At 28.6% G+C, this 24,930-nt stretch overlaps 1 protein-coding gene across 1 annotated transcript; it reads left to right on the forward strand.

The window, feature by feature from the left end:
* Window positions 1-7,107: 7,107 nt before the first annotated feature.
* On the forward strand, window positions 7,108-10,658 carry LOC122856426. Its single transcript, XM_044158094.1, has 4 exons — window positions 7,108-7,306; window positions 8,200-9,666; window positions 10,093-10,179; window positions 10,525-10,658. Exons 1-4 carry the CDS (start codon window positions 7,108-7,110, stop codon window positions 10,656-10,658), a joined length of 1,887 nt encoding a protein of 628 aa, XP_044014029.1.
* Window positions 10,659-24,930: the final 14,272 nt, after the last annotated feature.

The following is a 24,930-nucleotide window of genomic DNA, read 5'->3' on the forward strand; positions in this document are numbered from 1 at the left end:
TATATAATCGCGCTCTCAGCCTTCGGAAAGTTCGTCTCGTCGACGGATGGAGGGGAGCCCTTCACAATGATGAGATTTTGAATATCAAGGCACGTTCGGGGACATTAAATATTCACGTATTATGTGCCGCTATCGACACTGCATGTAACGGACTTGACCCTCCACAGAGCTTTAGCAGTGATTCTTGGAATTATTAATACTGGCGAAATAATAAATTTCGTTACAAAATATATTGATATTAATAATGAAAGATATTGCATTTTTATTATCAACATTGTTTTCTTCGTAAAAAATACTACTATAATTATCATTGATATTCATTTTTTTTTATTTATTATTTTTAAAAAATATCAGAATAATATAAAATTCCGATATATTTCACATTCAAAGCTCAATATCTCGAAAACTATTGAAGATACGATATTACCGGTTAATCTATAATATTCCTCGTAGAAAATACTATTAGAATCAATCCTGAAACTTATTTTTCCAAACCATTTTTTTTTAAAGCTTCTTTTTAAGCTTCAAAATGACGATAAAACGATCGCAATATTCCAAAAATGCGCACAGATCGTCGTATGAAGTGAGTCAATTGGCAGAGGAGATGGAGGATAAAACTCGTGATCGCTGGCATCTGACCGCCAGCCGTCAGCTGTCTTTCGGAGCTGGCTGGTTGGCTTCGATGAATACCTCCTTGGTGGAGTTGGCTGGATTCTTGGTGACTTTGACATGCTCCTATGGTGGAGCTAGTTGATGTTTTTGAAGCTGGTGAAGTAAGCTGACTTAGATGCGATGTCGATAGGTTCTTAGGGTAACACCAGTTGATGTTGCTGATGAATCTAGCCAAGCTCCCGATGTAAGGTACATGCTTACAAGGGTGATTCACAATGTTGCTAAGCTACATAGGTAGGACGTTGTATATCACTTGCTCTCTTGCACTAGTGTGGTTACTTGCTGTCAGGGTAACCTATAATCGAGTAGTCAATTGCCAGAGTGGTCTGGCGTAAGTCCAATAAAGCTGCGGATAGACTTTGTGTTCGACTGCTTGGTGCACTAGAGTGGGTAGGCAACAAGAGGATATCTAGTAAAGGTGCAATATCCTTGTTCTCGTGTTGACTTAGGTTATGCAAGTGAGCTTATCGAAGGTTAATGTTTGCGGTAATCAACAAACCCCTCCCCCACCAACCAAACAAAAATCATACCATTTGCGTAGATCTTTTTAAAAATTTTTTTCTTGAGAAAATTTTCCTGAAAATCTTACATCATGTTCTAGAATATGCGCAGAACATATACAATTGTAATTTTGTGGAAAATTCCTCTCAAAAACACGATCTGCGCAGTGAACAAAAACTTACGTTTTTGAGTTGAAAATCGAGTATTCTTTTCCGAATAATTTTCTTCTCGCATTTAATATTTTATTCTTTTACAATTGTCTGTTCTTCTGTAAAGGTTGAAAAATATTGAACAAAAAAAAAAAATGGCTTCCAAAGTGAATAAAAAAATTTTATCAAGAATTGACAAAAAAAATAAAAAAATAGACAAAGTGTTATTACCACGTAAAATGTTTTTAACAAAAAAGGAAGTTATATTGTTGATAGATTATTATATAATTTAACATTGTTGAAATAAATCAAGTAATTAATTTTTTTTGTTTTTTTGTTTTTTTTTTGCTTCAGATGAATACTGAAATCACTCTTCTGGAGGAACGGATTGCAAAGCATAGAAAAAAAAATGCTTCATGTAAATATCATTCACTGATAGGTGAATTTTAATTGGAAGATGATGTGTTATCAATTCCTCCTGTTTATGGTGTGAGTATTTTATTTTTTCAATCAAACAAATAATTTAAATATTAGGTAATTTTTTCATAAAAAAAAAAAAAAAAAAAAAAAACGTCTTAACCTCTTAATTTTTTTTTCGTTTTCAAGGTTGAATATCATTGTGATAATATCAAGGAAATACTTCGAAAGATGAGAATTATAAGTTACCCTCAAGGATCTAACCTCTCAAATGGAAATGGAGAGCATAAAAAATCCTGACCACAATCCTGAAGATGATGATAATGATTGGGAAAGTGATAATGACTGGCATCTCATGGTTGCTGGAGAACGAGCATTGTACGATGGAGAAGAAATAATAAAAAAAATGAACAGTGCCGTAACAAGGGGTGGGCAAGAGGGGCAACTGCCCAGGGCGCAGTGGAAAGGGGGGCGCACTTAGAAGCGCGTCACAAGAAAAAAAAAAAATTCTTTTTTAAACAATTAAAAAAAAAATTATATTTTCAGGAAAGAAATTGACTACTGTCATTTATGGTCATTCAGATATTACATAAACATGATTGTCTTTCTGAATTTTGAAGTTAATTGTCCTCTTTATTGTCATTTGTCGTTTAGAGACAATCGTCCTGGAACAATATTAAAAATGCAAAATAAGACGTAAAATAAAAAATATACTTAATAATTTGAATTGAAATTTTTTTTTGTTTCTTCTGACAACGGCCAAGACACGATCCTCTATACTCTAAAATTCTACCTAACTCTATCATCATGATAGAAATACTACAGGTATGGCAGTGCGCAGCCTGGTTTGGCCGCTGTGAATCGACCAATCAAAAGGTCGCCTTCTCGCCACAAAAATGGAAGACTTTATGCGCGCGCGATACAAATTTGTTAAGAAAGTTTTTTTTAAATTTTTCAAAAGTTATCATATTTATTCAACTAGATTTGGTATATTTTATAATGATTCACATACATCAATAATAAAAATTAATTATTTATATTAAATAAATGAATCCAAGTATAATAAATACAACACAACCTCTATTGTTTGTGGCATCAAAAAAAACAACAACAATGAAAATATTATAATTTATTTGTTAAACTGTCTTGGTTTTTTTATTTTTTTGATTTTTTATAAACATGCTCCACATATATTTATTAGTATTTACAACAATATGAAAAATAGTTGTCAAAACAGTATGTTAGAGAGAGAGGATCTTATAATAGAGATTGCGTGTTAGAAAGAAAAGCAAAACAGCTCGATGGCGCGTTGTTGATTGGTTGAAAAAAATAAGGCTGCGCAGAACGTGACGAAAAAAGCATGGACTACTGCCATACCTGTAGTACTTCTACCATGCTACCTATCACTAACATAGTACTATAACCGACTTAACGACTAACGCCGGTTAACATGGACCGATTTTTATTCTGCTTGTATTGACTATATGCCAAAGGTTTGCCTATCCTTTTTTTAATTGACGAAAATTCAGATGATTATGGCAAATGGCTGAGAAATTAATTCAGATTACGAATTTATTTATTTGGTCACATCCTTTTCTTAGCAACATTTGCCATAATTAATTAATAAAAAAGCTATTGCCAAATATTGCTGAGGAAAGAATGTATAACCAAATATATTATTTCCTAGTCTAAATGAATTCTTCAGCTATTTTAGACAATAATTTCAATTTATGATAGGAGATATTGCTAAGGAATTAATTTAGACTAGGAATTAATATAGAGTGTCCCATTTTAATTTATCAATGGATTTTTCGAAAAATATAGCTCAAATTGTAAAATGTTTCAAGTAAAAGTTGTAGGTTTTGGAGGGGGACGAAGAAAAAAAAAAAAAAAAAATCCAAAAATCCAAAATGGCGGAGTTTCCGGTATAAAAATAGTTTTTTAAAATGGATACTGCATTTTTTTTTGAAACAAAACATTTTCTACATCAAAACTAACACTTTTATTTAAAAATTTTTCGATAAAATCACTTTTTCGGGCCGATTTTATCTGTTTATGGATTTTCCTGAAAAAATATGGCTTTTTTGCCATTCATAAACGGAGAAAATCGGGCCGAAAAAAAAGTCATTTTATCTAAAAATTTTCGAATAAAAGTGTTAGTTTTGATATAGCGTTTTGGTGAAAAAATGCAGTATCCATTTAAAAACTATGTTTATACTGGAAACTCCGCCATTTTGGCAATTTCCGTCCCCCTCCAAACAACTTTACCTGAAACATTTTACAATTTGATATTTTTAAGAAAATTCATTGATAAATTAAAATGGGACTCTCATTTATTTATTCTTTTCCTAGATACATCCCTAGATAATTTATTAATCAAAAAGCTATTGGTGACTGTTGCTAAAGATTGGATGTAACCAAATAAATTATTTCATTATCTAGATCAATTTCTCTGCAATATTTTCTATAATACAATAGAATCATTGTGCCAAATTAATTGTATCTTCAATAGACTTCGATGACACAATTTTTCAGCGACAACGCCAGAAGACAGAAACTGTTTTGATTTTGTAATGATTCATTCTTCATCTATATCACTTTCAAAATATTTTGTCTTTTATATTATTATCCACAACAATTTTTATTTTAAAAAAAAAATAATTTCAATATATTCTGGCGGTTTTGCTTGTTATATATATTATTGTTACACCTAACAAATGATTTTTTTTTTATATATTATATCGATAAAAATAGGGCGCAAAATATAATTTTGCCCAGGGCGCAAAAATTCCTTGTTACGGCACTGAAAATGAATAAATAAATAAAATGACTGAATTATAATTTTTTATGTAGTTGAATTATCAATTAATAAAATTATTTATTACTGAAATTTATTTTTTTTATTTATGACAATGTTCAATTTTTACATTAAAAAAAATATATAATAATCGATGTATTATTTTATTTTAATCAAAATTATCAATACAAAAATGATTAATACAAAAATTATCAACAAAATTTCAATACTCATTTTTGAGAAGATGTATTTCAAAGACGACTTCCATGCAAAACTCATTATGATCTTCAGGATTATGCAAACTAACCAAAAAAATTAAAAAAAATTAAAAAAACACAAATTCTTTATTTAAAAAATATTTTTTTTTTTTTATTATTCTTCATTAACATGATTATCAATGAAATCAGCATTACCAGAAGCAGCTATTTGACCAGGAAAATTAATTTCTTCGTCAGGAACGAAATCATTGGTGCTGCTTATTGCTGTAGGTCTTGTTCCAACTCTATGAATACCAGCACGGTTCCATCTAGCTAAAACTGATAAAAATGAAATCAATTAAAATTTTGAATATATTAAATTGTTTAATAACACTTTTTTTATTTTTAAATTATACATATTCAGAGATAAAAACTTACTACAAGAAGCACGTGTTAATTCATCGATGTTTATGTCAATCCTATTACAGTCATTGATGAGCTCCTGTATCTGCACACACAAAAAAAAATATATATTGAATTAATAAAAAATTAATGGAAACTTTTTTTATTTATAAATAAATCAATTTACCTGTCTTTGATATCTTACAATTGTTATATTGTATGGCCTCTCTCGTACTAGAGCAAGTGCCTGTGCATGACTAATTCTCCTTTTTAATATATCTATTGCATCCATGTTTTTTTCATTCTAAAAAAATAAAATAATAAAAAATTAAAGAAAACAATAAAGAATATAAACATTTTAAAGAAATGAGTGCAAAGAAGTGATAAAAGAAGCAAAGATTATTCAATCTATATGCAAAGTTATATTAGAGTTTATTTAACAATTTAAAACATAAGCGAAAATGCAAAAATTCAAGATGCATAAGAAAAATATAACCCATGATAAGAAAATTAAGTAACTGCATGCAGTAAAACATGTGCAAATAAATTATAACCTTCAACGGTCCAATTAAGTTACATCATACAAAAAAAGAATAGAAAAAATATAAACCATACTAATTATTAATAAAATTAAATAAAACATTGAGAAAAAAGATTGAGAAAATAGAATGATAAAACATTTAAATAATTATGATGAACCAAATAGAAGAAATAGTTTGTACTTACTCTTTTTATCAATCCTTCTCTAATTTCTGGTAAATTCCGTTGATATGCGATTTTCATGATTGATTAATTTATTTTTTAAATTTATTTAATTAAATTTTATGATAATTTACAAAAATAACACACAAAAAAACTAACAAAAAAAAAAAAATGAGGATGATGCAAGCACACTGTTTGTGAACGTAAAAAAAAAAAACGTGTCTTAAGCTTGATTCGAAAATCTGAAAGACCGAAAAATACTAGATAAGTTCCTATGGAAGTTGCGAATTTTGCTACCAATTTCTGATTGGTTGATTCATTTTGTAGTGAGAACAGACTTGAACGAGCAAGTCTACCCATCCATTAATCTATGTAAGATACACGTAACATACATGTAATATACATGGTAATGTGATAAAAATGTATTAAACTAACGCTACTGCACTCGTATTCACGGAGCATTACAATTTAGGGCTTTTTTTCTCCACCAGTGGCGCTTGTGATGCTTTCATATGTAAAATCTATATAAAAAATTTTGACAAGCGCCATCAGTGGCAAAAAAGAAGCCCTAAATTGTATAAAATTTGCCCTGTGAATACCGATGTGTAATGATCTGATTGGTTGAATTTTTTCTGCTGATCAACTTATAGCCAATGAAAACTCTGGAATAATTTATGTTTCGTAGGATTTCGAATATTTTCTCGGAATATTTTCTCCCCCACAATAATATTTATTCAGATGTCAATTTTTTTTCCATGCATTCTGCTTCTAGCACTCTACGGAGAAACAACAGGTTAGTTGAGTGTAATTTAACATTTCTTTTTTCTTAACCTAACTTTTATAAAGAAATTTTTTATTTTGCTTAATGTTAACATTTTTTTTTTTTATTTCACACAGTTAACAATAAAAAAACATAATTTTGACGGAGAAAAAAATGGATAGACGTACGACACATACAATTTTACGAGAAAATTATAATGAAATATTACGGTCAATTGAAATAAATAACGATCTATCGAAAATTCAATCAGCAATAATTGATATCCGACGGGACATTTCAAACTTTAATTCTCAGCTCCGGGATTTGCCAAGTGCGCATCGAAAATTGACACAAACAACGGTTATCATATTAACAAGAATTTTAATAAAAACTGAAAACCATCAAAGGTGTGGTGCAGGTGCAAGATCAAACACAGTTGGTAGGCAATCAATTCAGTCACAGGGGCCAAGAATTCAGTGGGTTGAACAAGAAAATGTGTTTAATAACGGTATGTCAACTGCTGCGATCATTAATATAAATCACAAAGATGTCGCTACTTTTCTACATGATGCAAAAAGTCTTCTTATTCAGAAGGTAAATGCACATTTACATAAAAAAAATTCACTTAAAATTAATACAGTATTAGCTGCTAATTTTGGGATGATAAAAGATGATGTTATTCAAACTGTCACTAAATATTTTAGTGATGGTAGTATAACGATTTTGCAGTCAACAGATTTTCTGAAAACTTTGAAATATTGAAAACTGATTTAGAAAATATGGAAGGCTCTGTTTGGACATTGAAAGAGATTATTCATTTGGAAGTACAAATTAATGAATATATTCCACTGCAGGGAGGAAATTCATCATACATTGATCTTCCACAGTGGATTATAAATACACGCTCTGTTGTTCATATTCAAAATTTAGACAATATGTGCTTCGTTTAGTCTGTATTAGCTGGATTGTACACTGTTAAAGAACATGCCAACAGGGTTAGCACATATCCGCCATATTTAAATAATTTAAATTTGACTGGACTAAATTTCCCCTTATCATGGAAACAAATTCCTCAATTTGAAAAAATGAATAACCTGAAAGTTAATATATACGGAATTGAATCCGATCTTAATATTGATGATGATGAAAATAATGAATCCGATCATAACCAAAAAAAAAAAGGATTCAAGCGAAGATCAAAAAGGATAGTACCTTTTTATATTAGTAAAAATGAATCAGATAAAAATACAATTCATTTGTTAATGATTGAACGAGTTGATTCTACTGATGAATCTGATGATGATGATGATAATGAATTATTTGAAGATAATATCAATTTAAAATCACAGATTGATTTATCTTTATATCATTTCGCATGGATCAGAAATCTTTCAAGGTTAGTTTCCACGCAAATTTCTGGTACGAAAGGAAAAAAAATAATTTGTGATCGTTGTTTGTGTTATTTTCATACAGAAAAATCACAAATAAATCATTCAGTGCAATGTAACAAGAAAAGCAGCGAAGCAATGTCATTACCATCTCAAAAAAATAAAATTTTAAAGTTTAAAAATTATAAACATCAATTAAATGTACCATTTATAGTATATGCTGACAGTGAAAGTATTCTAGAAAAAATTGATGATACAAATGGATTAGAAAAACGAAAAACACATAGTTATCAGAAGCATATTCCCAGCAGTATTGCATATTATTTAAAATGTAGCTACGATAATTCACTTACAAAGTTTGAGCTTAAACGTAGTTCAGATTGTATTGATTGCTTTTTGGAAGAGCTACAAAATATAGCCTTTACTGCTGATAAAATAATAGAAGACATCAAACCATTGTCTTTGACATATGATGAAGAACAGAAATTTTTGAATGAAACTAAATGTCATATTTGCGAGAAAACTTACGTGATTGATGACGTTAGATGTCGTGATCACTGTCATATCACCGGAAAATACAGAGGTTCTGCGCATGCGTCATGCAATATCAATTATCAGGACTCATGTACAATTCCTGTGGTATTTCATTCTTTGCGCACATATGACGGTCATCATATTATTAAACGTCTCCAGAATAAATTTCCAGGCAGAATTGATTTATTAGCTTTAAACAAAGAAAGTTACATTTCTTTTACTAAGTGGGTTGACGGAACAAGAATTAAGTTAAGATTCATCGACTTATATCGTTTTTTGGCCAGTTCCATTGATTCATTGTCAAAAAATTCAGATAATGCTAAAAAAGAAATAACAAAAAGTTTTTGTAAAAGTGAAGAAGAATTCAAATTGATAACAAAAAAAGGAGTGTTCCCCTATGACTATGTTGATAGTTGGGAAAAATTTGATGAAACAACACTGCCATCTAAGAATCACTTTTATTCGCAACTTAATGAAGAAGATATTTCAGATGAAGCATATGAGCATGCGCATAATGTTTGGCAAACGTTTCATATAAAATCATTGGGAGAGTATTCGGATTTATATTTGCAGACAGATGTCGCTCTGTTAGCAGACATATTCAAGAGTTTCAGAACCGATTGTTTACAAACATATAAGCTGGATCCTGCGCACTACTATACACTCCCAGGGTTGAGTTTCAGCGCCATGTTACGATATACACAGATTGAATTAGAATTACTAACTGATCCAGAAATGATGTTTTTTATTGAGCAAGGCATACGTGGTGAGTTATCTCAGTGCTCAAATCGTTATGGAAAAGCAAATAACCGATTTATGGGCAACGAGTATGATCCTGAAGAAGAAGAGTCATTTTTAATGTACTTTGATTTAAACAATATGTATGGAGCTGCAATGATGGAAAGTCTTCCCACACATAACTTAAAATGGGAAAGTAATTTTGACCCAGCGATCCTCGATTCAATTTCTGACGACTCAAAGATTGGTTATATTCTTGAAGTAGATTTAGAATATTCTTCATATTTACATCATCATCATAAAGATTTTCCGTTAGCACCGGTTCGTGAGAAACCACCGCTCAAAACTAGTAAAACAGAAAAATTATTAGCGACTTTGAACTCAAAAGAAAAATATGTTATACACTATCGTAATTTAAAACAATATATTTTATTGGGATCGAAATTAATAAAAAATCATAGAGTTTTGAAATTTGAGCAAAAACAATGGCTCAAACCATACATTGAATTAAATACTGAGTTAAGAAAACAAGCTCGTACTTCATTTGAAAAAGATTTTCGTAAATTATTCATCAATGCAATATATGGAAAAACACTAGAAACAGTACGAAATAGAAAACAAATAAAAATAGTATCGAAATATGGCGGCAGAGGGGGAGCTAGATCATTAATTTCCAAACCAAATTTCCATAGTGCATTAATTGTTGAAGATTTCGTTATAATTGAGATGAAACCACAATAGATAATGTTTGACAAGCCAATATATATTGGTTTTTCAATATTGGAAATTTCTAAAACTTTTATGTATGATTTTCATTATAATTTTATAAAAAAAGAATATGGTGATAAGGTCAAATATTTATATGGTGACACTGATTCAGCAATATATCATATTTTTTGTAATAATCCTTATGAATTAATTCGTAAGAACACAGCAAAATTTGATACTTCAGATTATCCTGAAAATAATATATATGGGATTCCGCTCAAAAATAAAAAAGTTATTGGCATTATGAAAGATAAAAACAATGGAAAAATAATGAAAGAATTTATTGGTCTACGAAGTAAATTATATACATATATAGTAGATAAAGAAAATAACTCTTCAACAGATGGCGTTCATAAACGAGCTAAAGGTGTCAAAAGATCAACCCTTCGACAAATTACGTTTGAAGATTATAAAAATTGTCTTGAAGATCATGTTATTCTTTCAAAAAAACAAAATACGATTAGATCAAAAAAACATGACATTTATACCATAAATACAGAAAAAATTGCATTAAGTTGGAACAATGACAAACGTCGCTTAAAAGCAGGAGAAACAGACACATTACCATGGAGTTATAAGTATAATCAACAAATGTGTCTTAGTAGTAGTATTTTCAAAACGAAATTTGTATAAAACGATCAAAACTGGTTTCTTTGTAAATAAATGAAATTTTTTTCACTAAATCGTATTTTCAGACTTATATTTTTATCCTGTCAAATAATATGTATAATATGTCTAATACGTTTATTTTCAGCAGTCCAAATTTAGAGACTTTTTTTGCCGCTGATGGCGCTTGTAAAATTTTTTTATATAGATTTCACATACAAAAGCTTCACAAGCGCCGCTAGTGGAAGAAAAAAGCCCTAAATTGTAATGCCCTGTGAATTAGTCTGCAGCATAACATGTCCACCCTGTCAAATAATACGTATAATACATATAATATGTATACTAAGTAAAATAAGTAAAATAGTTTGGAATATAAATTCCCTATATTTGCTAGTGATATCATACTTTTTTTAGTTGGTAGTTTATATTAATATTAAAATAAACAAACACAGAATATAGAATTTTTTTATAATGCTGATTTATTTAACCATTGATTATGCGTGTTATCAAATCCCAAATATTTTACATACACTTCATTACCCCTTCTTTTTAAAATTTTTTCTATCAAATAAATATCTTTGTGTCGAACTTTTTGTAACTCTTGTTGATAAAAAACAACCGTTTATTGGATTTTTTTGATAGTCTGCAAGGTTATATGTGACAGGAGATGTTTCATTAACCTTTACAATTTTAAATATTTCATTTGTCCAGTTTGGAATGTAATTTTTTTCAAAAACATGCTTATTCTAACATGATCATTCAACTAGAATTTAGGTTTGATATAACAATAATTCAAACTTTTGTACACTGTTCTTTTCAAAATTGAAATTTTTTTACCATCAACTTCTATTGGTTTTATTTTAATAGTTCTGTGTTTAGTATTATTATATTTCTTAATTAACTTTGGTAATAGTTTTAACCATTCATAATTCCCTTGCATGCTAAATTCGAAATACATTTTGTTTTTAATGGTCCTATTGAATCTTTCAACTATTGATGCTTTTAAATGAGTAAATGTTGAGTACATATGAACATTATATTTTTTTAGCATTGATTTAAATGTAGAATTATAAAACTCGGTTCCTTGATCCACATGGAGATTTTTGCAAATTCTCCCTTTTTTAAATATTGATTCCATCGCTGATGATACTTCTTTTCCAGTTTTATTTTTGAGTCGTACAGCCCAACTGAATTTTAAAAAAATGTCGATAACTGTTAAAATATATTTAAATCCTTTACGACGTAAAAAATTTTTTCTTGCTGGAGCATGTAATTCACGCACAACATCTTTTTTATAGTCTGTCATAATTCTTTGACTGATGACTACTGACTGTTTTTTTTATTTTTTTTTATATTAATATATCAATCCTCTTTCTCTTAACTTTTCGATAATTGACATGATTTCATTATCGTGATTTGGATTACCGGCTGCTCTCAATGCAATTAATAATCGTAAACGATCAACAAGCTCATTCGGATTATCCCAATATACATAATTCACTGTAGATGAGATGTCTTTGGCAACTCTCATAGCTGTCGGTAATAATCCAGTACCATAACGCTCATTATTACTTTCTGGTGATGCAATAAAATCAATATATTTTTGAGATGCTAGATTTTTCATTGGCTTATTTGATCTATGATATCGATGATGTGCATTTGTGTTATAAATAATTTCACTATAATTTTTTTCATCAATATCAGTGATGATTCTTTTATTTGGTGACTTCATGAATAATAATTCCATTAATCCAGGTGTTATCTCGTATGATGTATCAAAAATATTTATTTTATCATCATTAAATAATACTTTAGCATTTCCGATCTTGTAGTCTGATTTAACTAGTCTTATTCCGTAATCTTTATCCCACTGTATACTATTGATTTTTTTCAAGTATTCATTTATTAAATCATTATTTGATTCATCTCTCACAAATGTTATGTCACCTTCATTAGCTGTATCATATTCAGGTTCTTGATCATGTATTGTATCTTCAATATCTAAAGTACTATTATTGGACTCATAAATTGAATTATTGTTTTCATAATTTGTATTTTTTTCATTCGGAAGTATTTCATCATCAATTGTTGATGATTTAATGGTTGTTGGTATTTGTGCAGCTAATTTGTTAAGCGGTGTAACAACTGGTTTTAAATATTCATTCGCAGTTTGTGATATATTTTCTTTGTCTAATTTTAACAATTTATATTTTTTACGAATAACATTTTGTACTTTTTCAATTTCACTTAAAAATTTTGTTTCATCAACTAGTTCCTGTTCACATTTGTAACTGGAGCAATGAAAATAAAATCAAAATTTGGTATGGGTTGTGTTGAGGAGAAAAAAAAGAAATGTATAAAAAGAAAACAAACGTCTTCGCTAAAAAATAAAAAAACGAACAAGAAGACTAGTAGAAAATTAATAAAAAATAAAAAAAGCACTAATAAAAAGAAGAAAATCAAGAAAAAAAAAATATCATTTTCAAAAATTGTACAAGCAGCAAAACAAGCGATGAAAGGATCAAATAATTCAACTACTGCAATTCAATCAGCATTAAAAGGAGCGAAAGCAGCTATCAAAACAAGTGGTGGTAAAAAAGCTATTACTGTACCCACCAGTTGCTAAACATATTGGTGGTGCTTTACCGCTTTTGATTCCAATTTTCTCAGCTATATCAGCATTAGGAGGATTAGTTGGTGGAGTATCTGGTGTTGTTAAAGCAATCAATGCAGTAAAGTCAAGTAAAGAACAATTGAATGAGAATGTGAGACATAATAAAATGGTGGAGTCGATTGCCATAGGAAAAGGGCTTTATTTAACACCGCATAAAAGTGGAATGGGACTTTACCTTTCTCCAAAAAACTTCAACTGATGCTACCACAGAGAGCTTTAACTGACGGTGATTTATTATTATTTGCTAAACAATTAAAAATTACTAATTTCCGTGGAGTTTTTATGCGAAATGATATGCCAAAAGATGGACCATGGAAACAAGAGTGTGGAATCATTAATTTAGATGATAAAAAAAATCCTGGAACACATTCGGTAGCATATAAAAGACTCAATAAAAATTCTGCATTATACTTTGATAGTTTTAGCAACTTGCAACCACCAAAAGATCTCGTCAGTTATCTCAATGTTGGTAGCATCAATTATAATTATAAACGTTATCAAGATTGGAAAATATATAATTGCGGACATTTATGTCTTGCATTTCTCACAGGGAAACTATAAAAGCATAAGAAAAAAAAGTTTTACAATCAGTCATTCATCAACCTTGACAATGAATGATACTTTTACATTAACTTTAACCGGTTAATCTTCAGTCTTAGAAACTGATTATTTTCCACCAATACAATTATCAAGTGAAAAAAATTATTCTTTAGCAGCTTATTTCGTTTTTATCATTCAATTCATTACCAAATATAGATCGTGATAATAATATAATTTCATTTTTGAATAGTGATGAAATAATTGAAATACCGACTGGAAGTTATGAGATAGCTGATCTTGCTGCTTACTTAAAAGGAAATTACATCAATATTACATATAATAAAAATACACTACGTTCATATATCAAAAGTGATCAAGACATTAATTTTGAAGAATCAAAATCACCAGCGGATTTACTAGGATTTAAACCTGAAGTATTAACAGCTAATGAAATACATGAATCAGATCACCCAATTAATATTTTAAAAGTTAATTTATTAAGAATTGAGTGCAACATTACAACAGGAGCATACGTGAATCAGCAAAAAATTCATACAATATATAATTTTTTTCCTGCTGTACCACCTGGTTATAAAATAATTGAAGTACCAGCAAATCCAATTTATTTACCAATTACTGTTAAAAACATTGATCATTTACAGTTAAAAATTGTTGATCAAAACGGAAAATTAGTAAATTTCCGTGGTGAAACAATAACTATTACGTTACACATAAAATCATAGGAATGGGAATTTGCTTTAATTCACGAGCTATAAAACGTGGGGCTTCGTATAAAAGCAGCACATCATGGACACCTCCAGTCAGTCTGAATCGAGCAGTCAAGAAGTTGACACCTCAGAATATAAATCATCTGCAAAGTCTAGGTCTAAAAGTAAAAAAAAATTTTGGAACTTTAATTGGATAAATATAACTTGTCTCAATTGTTATACACGTCAAAAAGAGTGAAGAAAGTATTCTCGATATTAACGCACCAGTTCAATTTAACAATGAAATATCCAACTATGAGCTACATGCTCATCAGTCATTTGGATCAACCAGTTTCGATAATAGTGATGAAATAAGAATATCAATACAAAATCAAGATTTGTTTGTTTTACCTTCGAAAAGCTATATTCATATCAGTGGAAAATTTACCCATACACATGCTGTTGTCAACAATGGAAATAATGCAGGTAACGCTCCTGTTGATTTTTCTGTTTTGAAGCTTGCCAATAATGCTATGTGTTTTTTATTTGATGAAATGCGCTATGAATTGAATGGAGTTTTAGTTGATAAATCAAAGAATGTTGGTATAACATCAACAATAAAAAATCATTGTTTTTTATTTGATGAAATGCGCTATGAATTGAATGGAGTTTTAGTTGATAAATCAAAGAATGTTGGTATAACATCAACAATAAAAAATCATTTATCATTAAGTTTACAATTAAATTATGAAAATGCAGGATGGATAAATAATGATACTATAAAATTAGAAAATGATGATGGATATTTCGATATATGTGTTCCATTAAAAATGATTTTTGGCTTTGCTGAAGATTATCAAAAGATAATTGTCAATGCTAAACATGAACTTATTATAATACGTTCGGATACTAATGCAATTGTACAAGATGCTGTGATGGATGGTGATATGCCAGAATTCAACTCAAAAATTACAAAAATTGAATGGCTTGTACCATATGTAATGTTATCCAATAGAAATAAAATTGATATTATGAAATATATACAAAAAGATCTTGTCATTTCTATTGGATTTAGATCTTTGGATTTATATGAGTATCCATTGCTGCCACAAACAACTCATCATATATGGACAGTGAAAACTGCAACTCAACTGGAAAAGCCACGTTATGTAATTCTTGGTTTTCAATCAAATAGAAAAAATAATTGGTTAAAAGATGTAACACAATTTGATCATTGTAAAATAACAAATGTTACAATATTACATTTTTTTAAAAATCTTTTAAAGGTATGCGTTGTTTTGTTTTTTGTAGTCGTTTTGCTTTTAAAAATGCCATTTTTTTGTTTTATTTCTTTTTTTATTTGATTATTAATCTAGAATATGCATATTTATTAAATAATAGAATAAAATAAAATAAACAATGTATTTTAAAATTATTCAAATGAAGAAAAAACTTACATATCTTAATATTGGTTGGTGGCTTGTAGCTGGTTACACTTGATGAAGAAAACGAATTCTGATTCATTTTTCAGGGTTTGTAAGATCGCGCTTGTAAAACTAGAAAGCAATAAAATTTGGATAAATTCATGAATAAATAAGTGCACATACTTGCATATAGTGGAATGCGCATGTTACAATCAACAAAGCAGAGTGATATTTTTTTATGGCGTTATGGACAGCAACTTCATAATCCATGTGAGCCTCTATCTTCAAATCTTTTAGCTCCGGAGCTGATTCGTTAACGCAATAATTGAAGACTGCATCATATGCTTCAGTAATTCGTCGTTCCATTAATATGTAATTAATAGGCCACGCCTACAGAGTCCAAAAAAAAACCATAATTAATAATGCATAGAATAGGGCATTTTATTACTTTTATATGTTTTCAGTGTAAACGACGGTAACCACATTTACAGATAGAAAAGTGATAAAAATAATAAATTACATTCAGCTCGATAAGAACACTAAGTTGTAATAAAATACTAATATTTAATTAATTAAATTATCTGAGAAAAATAGCATGATCGAAATTCAAGAGAACACTCAAATTCAAAGCAATTAGATGTATAAACATAACAAAAATTTTGAAACACTAAAATTGTATTATCGAGTTAATTTAATGGATACACGAATATTAAAATTTGATGACACTGAAATTTCATGAATTATAAAATAAGACAATAATGACAACACTACTATTGACATAAGCCAAACGAGAGTTAATGCACTTACATGGTTATGTGATGCTGCTTGCATAATGTATGTCTGACATGCAGCAACTTTACTCATAGTTATGCTAAATGTCCCATCAGTAAATATATGCACACTTGGTTCTCCAAAACTGATCGAACAAATTTTTTGTCAGCAATAATAATGACCGTGCTAGTTGGTTCGGCCAGTGTATCGTCAGTAGTTTCATTTCCCTAGTAGCAAAATTATAATTATATATATAATTTTGAGTTTAAATAGTTATAATTCATGACGTGGATTTTTACCTTTGACAGTTTCGAATTTTTTGGCCAACTTTTTTCTGCAACGGTTATTACTTTTGCTGTCATTTCAGAACCTTCCTTTCTATCATCGTATTTCAGCATTGCTTTTCCTTTATCCGTTTGGAGTAACTCACCAAAATGTTTGAGTGATATTGGGCGTTCAGGATATTCTTTCGACTTTATTCTTTTAGCTTTTCGTTGGACATGCTTGAACGTTAATCCGCCAATATCTTCAGTTCTATTAAAAATTAAACTTATTTTTTCACGAATTCACGAGGGAAAATCATAAAGGTTCTGTTTATAGACGCTTATGCAATATTATCAAAAAAAAAATGACTTATAATATTCGTTTTTTATATTTCTTGATTAGAATAAATACCCAGTGACTGCAAACATTCATATCTTTATTTATCGAGATTCATAAAAGTAATTTTGAAAACTTTGAATTCTATCGAGTTATTCAATATTTAAATTTTCATCTCGGGTAACAAACACTAAATTCAAGAAATATAATCGATAATATCATCAATTTTCACTCAACACTAACTCCCAAAATATTTTAACAGTAAATGTACTTGCTCAAATAAGAAAATATGGATGATATTAACAATAAGTACAACACTAGATTTATCAGATACTGAATATAAATTATCATTAGTGATAGCTAGATCAAACACTGAATATGTGACACTAAATTTGATAATTGCAATTTTCATAATAATAGAAAGTACAACACTAAATTCATTAGACCCTAAATGAACGATATACATATATATACATATATATATAAATTATCATTAACGAATGAAAATTCTTTAAAAAAGCATTAAAAAAGTGTATTTATTGCAAAGAAATTTGAATAAAAAAAAAAATATAGTACTGACCGGGAATCGTTCCGTAATCTGTTGAACATTTGTACTGGCTTTTTAGTAGTTTTAGTTTTTATCAATGTGTCCAGGGACAACTTTATTAATTCGCTTTTGCCTGCAAGTGTTGGATCAAAAAAACATACAGCGAGATTATGTTCAGTTGCAGAATCTTTAACTACAGCTACTTGATTATCCGTTACCGATACAGTCAACCTTCCATTGCATTTTTTAGTAAAACAAGTTACACGTCTGTAAATGAGGTTTCTAATGACTTGTAAAAAATATACAAAATTAATTTTATTCTATTGATCATAAAACATCTATTTTTTTAACAGTAAGATTGAAAAAAAATTAGGATTTTTTAGTGACTTCAATTTTTTCAGTGTTCGTAATATTATTTATAAATGCATAGAAGCGTATATTTATATATTCATGTGTCATTTGACAATACATTACTTCAAAGCAATTTATAACTATCTTATCGTAAGAATTATGTTTCGTATGATTCTACTTACTAGACTATTTCGATCGATTTTTGTATTGAAATCGAAAAACGCTTTCATGTATACATAAAAATATTTCAAACACTAAAAATGTCGTGAACGGTTGAAATGTTAGAAACATTAAAAATGGACACTAAAAATATCTTGAAATATTATTTCTATTTCAAGGGGTTTATTTTCTTGTCTATTAACTTGGGATGACGACATTCAAAATGAATATTGATTCCTGTTCGATATATTTATATATATAAAATATAATTTATAAATATATATATATATATATTTTAAAAATTATAAAAATTTTATTTTCAAACTTACATTGTCCCGTTGGCATTTGTTTCTTTATGGCGATAATGACGGCCGTCATATACGAGTGATTGATGTTTTTTATATGTTTTTTTAATGTTTCCTGATTGTTGATTGACTTGAATTGTTTCACTTTAGTCTAAACTCATATTCAAATATTTTACACAAAAAAAATATCAAAATGACTTAAAATAAGAAAAAAAAAAGTACGCAGAAAAAAAATAAATATTCATAAGATAGAAAAATAATGAAATATATTAAAACTTTTCCAATTTCTAATTTTTATTTCGCGATAACAAAAAAATCTATAATGAAGCGATGCTGATTACACAACGTATTCAAAAGTAATGCAAAAGACACGACCTCATACAAGGATTGTTCTCCCACTCATATCGAATTTTTTTATTTGCTACATATATGTTTTTCTCGGAATTTGTATCATGATAGAAATTTATATTCGCGCTCTGTAATGCCTTTCCCTCTCGCATGTTCCTTCTTTCTTGCACTGATGCTTGAAAAAAAATTTTTTAGTTCTTAGAAATAACAAAAAAGAAACAAATTTATACTTACTTTAGGGTGACTACAAATTGTGGCAAGAATTCTTATTATGGCACATATCACTAACACTGAAATAACGATCACTATGTCCAACACTAAAGTTGAAATGAAAAATACTCTAAAATATTATAAGAACTGACGAATAACTTAGAAAAACTTATCTTTCGAAAACATATAGAATAACTCGACCTAGTAGAAGTGCAGTAGTTTTGTAATCGAACACGAAAAAACTGATTTTAAAAAATCTTCCGGAATTGATATTGGCAAATAATACGAGTGGGTTTTAATATATAATGGTGAAAATGGAAACCACAGTTCTTCAATATTTATCTATCGAAATCTAGATATTATTTATTAATTTATTTTGCAATTAATCAATAACAATTAATAAGATTTACAACAATTATTCCAATTTTGTATGGCAAATATCGTTAAGAAATTAATGAAGAAAAATAGTAGCTACGGAAAGGATGTTGTTTACATGGAAATTTATAAAGAATTTAGTCAAAGAAAGTAACACGTAAGCAACATCCTTTCCTTAAATAAATTTTTTTAATTTATCATCTAATTTAAATAAATTAATAAGTAAGCTACATCCATTTTTTAGCCATTAAAAAGCTTTTTATTTCGTTGAAATAATTATTTGATAATGAAATTCTTTCGTAATAACAATTTTCTTAAATATACTTATTAAATAATGTGATATAAACAATAACCTTTTTATTAATTAGTATAGATCGTCATTGTAGATAAAAAAAAATATTGAATTTTATTCTTGAATAAATGATGCAAAACCAAATTTTTAAAAGTTGTTAATTTTTAGAATTATCCTTCCTTCTTTCCTTTAAATATAAGATATGAAAAAATAAAAATTTAATTTGTATAATAAAATATTAGAAACAAGTTTCAACAAGTTTTAACATGTTTAAACAGGAAAAATACAAAAAAATACCGTCTAGATTTCATTGCTATAAAAATTGATGAATCATCTTACAACAATGGATTAAAAGATTCAAAGTTAGAAAATATACTACAACATGTTCAAACAGGAATTATTAGCTTTTCTCAAAAGAATATTTCTCACATCTATTGTTATAAATTCCAGAAAGAAGATTAAAAAATTAAAAAGTTAGAATAATAGAAAATAAAAAACTATTTTTATTTTTTAAATTTTTTAGTTGGGATAAGCATCACCTGATTTTTCTCCTCCCACAAAATATCAACCAATCACGTCGTTCCCCCACTCCTAAAAAAATTTCTGGTAGGGATAAACAAAACCTGATTTTCCTTCTCCCACAAAATATTAACCAATCACAACGTTCCCCCACTCTTAGTGAAGAGAGGAAAGGGAACTTTTTCGTTGGTGGGGGACCTGAGATTTAGTATATATTCTCGTGCACAGAACATCACTCTTCATTCACGCTATCAACTGTAGTGCGCCCAGTCTCAGAAACCAACAAGTAAGTTTTATCATATATAAATTTATATTAACTTATGGATATTATCATTGTTTTTCAATTATGTTGTTAACCAAAAATCAACTTTTCCATTTATAGATTTTACAAAATGAGTTTAGCAAAAGCAAAAAAACTTCAGAAAGCTAACGAACACTAATCATTGAAAGATTTGAAGAGGAAAGTAGTTTATAAAATTACTAAAGTAGCAAGAATTCACACATCAAAGTATGGTCCAGCGCTAACAGTTGAAATCAACAATGAAAGTTATGCATATCTACCAAAAAGATTTGCTACACATTTCAATCAAGATGATCGAGAATATAAGGAGCTAGAAAATGCTGTCAAGAAAGGAACACTAACCATGGTTCTTGATGGTGAAAATAACCAAGATGTAATATTAGATGATAGTACATATAATCTACAGGATTTCGATGATGATGAAGAAATGTGAATAAATAAATACACTAAAAATCAAATTATTTTCGATTGTTTTTTTATTTAATTGAAACTATTAGTTACAATTAATTTATGTTAATTTATGTACTATTCCACTTATTGGTCTATATCCAATTATTTTATCATGTAAAATTAGGCAATATGCTGTCGTTCCTTGGGGAAAGTTTTCTTTTGATTCCAATTCCAAGCGTAAATCTACAGCACTAGTTTTCAAAAACTCGTTTTGTTTACTACAATCAATAACAATTAATGGAGATTTTTTAATAAAACTATCATTTGACACTAAATCTATTTTAAAGCCATAGTACGACTCCGCAAAATTAGCATACATATCGTATAATAAAGAAAATTGATTTTTTTCAATATCAAGATTCAAATTTCCATAAGGAAAAATATGAGAATTAAGATAAAGTTTAACATTTGTTATTTTACAATGATCAAAATGTGTTACATCTTTTTTCCAATCATTTTTTCCATTTGATTGGAAACCAAGAATAACATAACGTGGCTTTCCCAGTTGAGTTGCAGTTTTCACTGTCCACATATGATGGGTTGTTTGTGGCAGCAATGGATATTCATATAAATCCCAACTTCTAAATCCAATAGAAATTACAGGATCTTTTTGTTTATATTTTTGTTTGATAGCATTATATACTTTACAAGCCATTCATTTTTTGTAAGTTTTAAATCAAATTCTGGCATATCAGGAACTGTCTCATTATCGCGTACGATCGCATTAATATTTGAACGTGATCGTATCATAATCAGTTCATGTTTCGCATTGACAATCATTTTTTGATAATCTTCAGCAAAGCCGAAAATCATATTTAATGGAACGCATATATCAAAATATCCATCATCATTTATTGGTTTCATACCATTTTGATTTATCCACCCTGCATTTTCATAATTCATTCTTGAACTTAATGACAAATAATTTTTCATTGTAGATGTTATACCGACATTCTTTGATTTATCAATCAAAACTCCATTTAGTTCATAACGCATTTCATCAAACAGAAAACACATAGCATTATTCACTAACGTTAAAGATAAAATATTAGCAAGTGGATCTTCTGCATTTGCAGCAGCATGTTGTTGCGTTAGTTTTCCGCTCATATGTATATAGCTTTTTGATGGTAGAACAAACAAATCCTGATTCTGTATTGATATTCTTGTTTCATCACTATTATCGAAACTGGTTGATTTAAATGATTGATGAGCATGTAGCTCATAGTTGGATATTTCATTGTTAAATTGAACTGGTGCGTTTATATTGAAAATATTTTCATCACTCATTTTGATGTATAAAACAATTAAGACAAGTTATATTTATCCAATTAAAGTTCCAAAATTTTTTTTTACTTTGAGACCTAGACTCTGCAGGTAATTTATATTCTGAGCTGTCAACTTCTTGACTGCTCGATTCAGACTGACTGAAGGTGTCCATGATGTGCTGCTTTTATACGATGACCCACGTTTTATTGCGCGTGAATTGAAGCAAATTCCCATTCCTATGATTTTATATGTAACGTAATGGTTATTATTTCACCACGAAAACTCACTAATTACAGTTTTGATCAACATATTTTAGTTGTAAATAATCAATGGTTTTAACAGTAATTGGTAAATAAATTGGATTTGCTGGTACTTCAATTATTTTATAACCAGGTGGTAACAGCAGGAAAAAAATTATATATTGTATGAACTTTTTGTTGATTCACGTAAGCTCCTGTTGTAATGTTGCATTCGATTCTCAATGTATTCACTTTTAAAATATTAATCGGGTAATTTGATTCATATTCTATATTAGCTCTCAATAGTCTCGGTGTCAATCCTAGTAAACGTGCTGGTGATTTTGGTTTCACAAAATCAATATCTCTTTCATTTGTAATATATGAATGTAAAGTATTTTTATTATATGTAATTTTGATTCGATATTTTTTTAAGTAAGCAGCTAAATCATCTATTCCATAACTTGCAGTTGGTATTTAAATTTTATCATAACTGTCAAAATATGAAATTATATTATTTTCATGATCGATATTTAGTAATGAATTAAATGATAAAAATAAAATTAGTGCTAATGAATAATTTTTTTCACTTGATAAATGTATTGGTGGAAAGTAATCAGTTTCTAAGACTGAAGATTTACCGGTGAGAGTTAAAGTAAATGTATCGTTCATTCTCAAGGTCGATAAATAACTAATTGGAAATTTTCTTTTCCTCTGCTATTATAGTTTTCCAGTGAGAAATGCGAGACATAAATGTCCACAATTATACGTATTCCAATCTTGATAATATTTATGATTATAATTGATGCTACCAACATTATGATAACTGACATTAATATCTTTCAGTGGTTGTTAGTTGCCAAAACTATCAAAGTATATTGCTGAATTTTTATTGAGTTTTTCATATGCTACTCAATGTGTTCCAGGATTCCTTTTATCATCTTAATTAATGATTCCACACTCTTGTTTCCATGGTCCATCTTTTGTCATATCATTTCGCATAAAAACTCCACGAAAATTAGTAATTTTTGATTGTTTAGCAAATTTTAATAAATCACCATCAGTTAAAGCTCTTTGTGGTGGCATCAGTTGAAGTTTTTTGGAGACAGATAAAGTCCCATACCGCTTTTATGTGGTGTTAAATAAAGTCCTTTTCCGATGGCAATCGATTCCATCATTTTATTATGTCGCTTATTTTCATCTACATAAGCATAGAGACACACAAAAAAAAAAAAAAATTGACAACAAATAACAACAATCAATATTCAATAACAAATAATATTTATTAAATTATTTTAACAAAAATTTTAATTAAATAAAATTCATAATATTTAATATTTTAAATTGTCATTATTATTATTATCAACAACAACATGTATTGATAATGAAATGAAACACAAATAGACTCAATGACGGCCGTTGAACATTTTATAAGTTTATTAATAACAGTAGCAAGTGCAAAAAAATTAGCAGCTTTACTTGTTGCTTGTTTTATATTCTATTATGGACTTATACATCTAATATATGGTAAATATAAATTAATCAATTGAATAATTAAATAACAGCAATTAATATTCAATAGATATGATTTTTTTTATACAAGAATTACTGAAAATAATAATAATAATCCTTAAGAAATTGGAGGAGATGAGGAGTAAGGAGAAGAAGAAGAAGAAGAGGGACAGCAAGAAAACACTAATTTACAAATATTACAAAATAATAATAATAAAAATAATAATGATGGTGATTTAATAATGTCAATTAATTTAAATAATCTATTACAGGTTTTTTTTGAAAAAGTATTTGTTACTAGACCATGGAAAGCTCTTTTTGTAACAACTGATGATGATATTAGTGAATAGTGATCGCGATGGACAGTTGATAGATACAGTGTTCCATATGGTGTTACATTTGGTGCTGGACTTTTGATACTTCAACGGATTGATCATATACCTGGAAGTATATTGGCACCATTTTTTGCTATTATTTCACTAGCAGCTTATACAATATTCACATTAATATGTGTGTCTACTGCTGAATGTGAAGAGATACATAATTCTTATATTGTTTTTTGAGAATGTCAAGTTAATTGACAAAGCTAATTTTTAATTTATTTATTTTAGATTATCGGATATATATTGTTGTAGTGAGAAATTCAACACTTGCATTGAGAGGTAAATATGTACTCAGTTTTACTTGGTGGTCTTGGTCGAATAAGTCTAGA

The sequence above is a fragment of the Aphidius gifuensis genome, linkage group LG5 (assembly GCF_014905175.1).
Source record: "Aphidius gifuensis isolate YNYX2018 linkage group LG5, ASM1490517v1, whole genome shotgun sequence".
In the NCBI taxonomy this organism is placed as follows: Eukaryota; Metazoa; Arthropoda; class Insecta; order Hymenoptera; family Braconidae; genus Aphidius; species Aphidius gifuensis.

What these genes read in the sequence shown, in the direction of transcription:
- LOC122856426 (XM_044158094.1), top strand. Translation starts at nt 7,108, where the DNA reads ATGTCAACTGCTGCGATCATTAATATAAATCACAAAGATGTCGCTACT. An exon ending in AAAATATGTTATACACTATC is followed by an intron (nt 9,667 to 10,092) that starts GTAATTTAAAAC and finishes TTATAAAAAAAG; the next exon opens with AATATGGTGATAAGGTCAAA. An exon ending in TAATCCTTATGAATTAATTC is followed by an intron (nt 10,180 to 10,524) that starts GTAAGAACACAG and finishes CCATAAATACAG; the next exon opens with AAAAAATTGCATTAAGTTGG.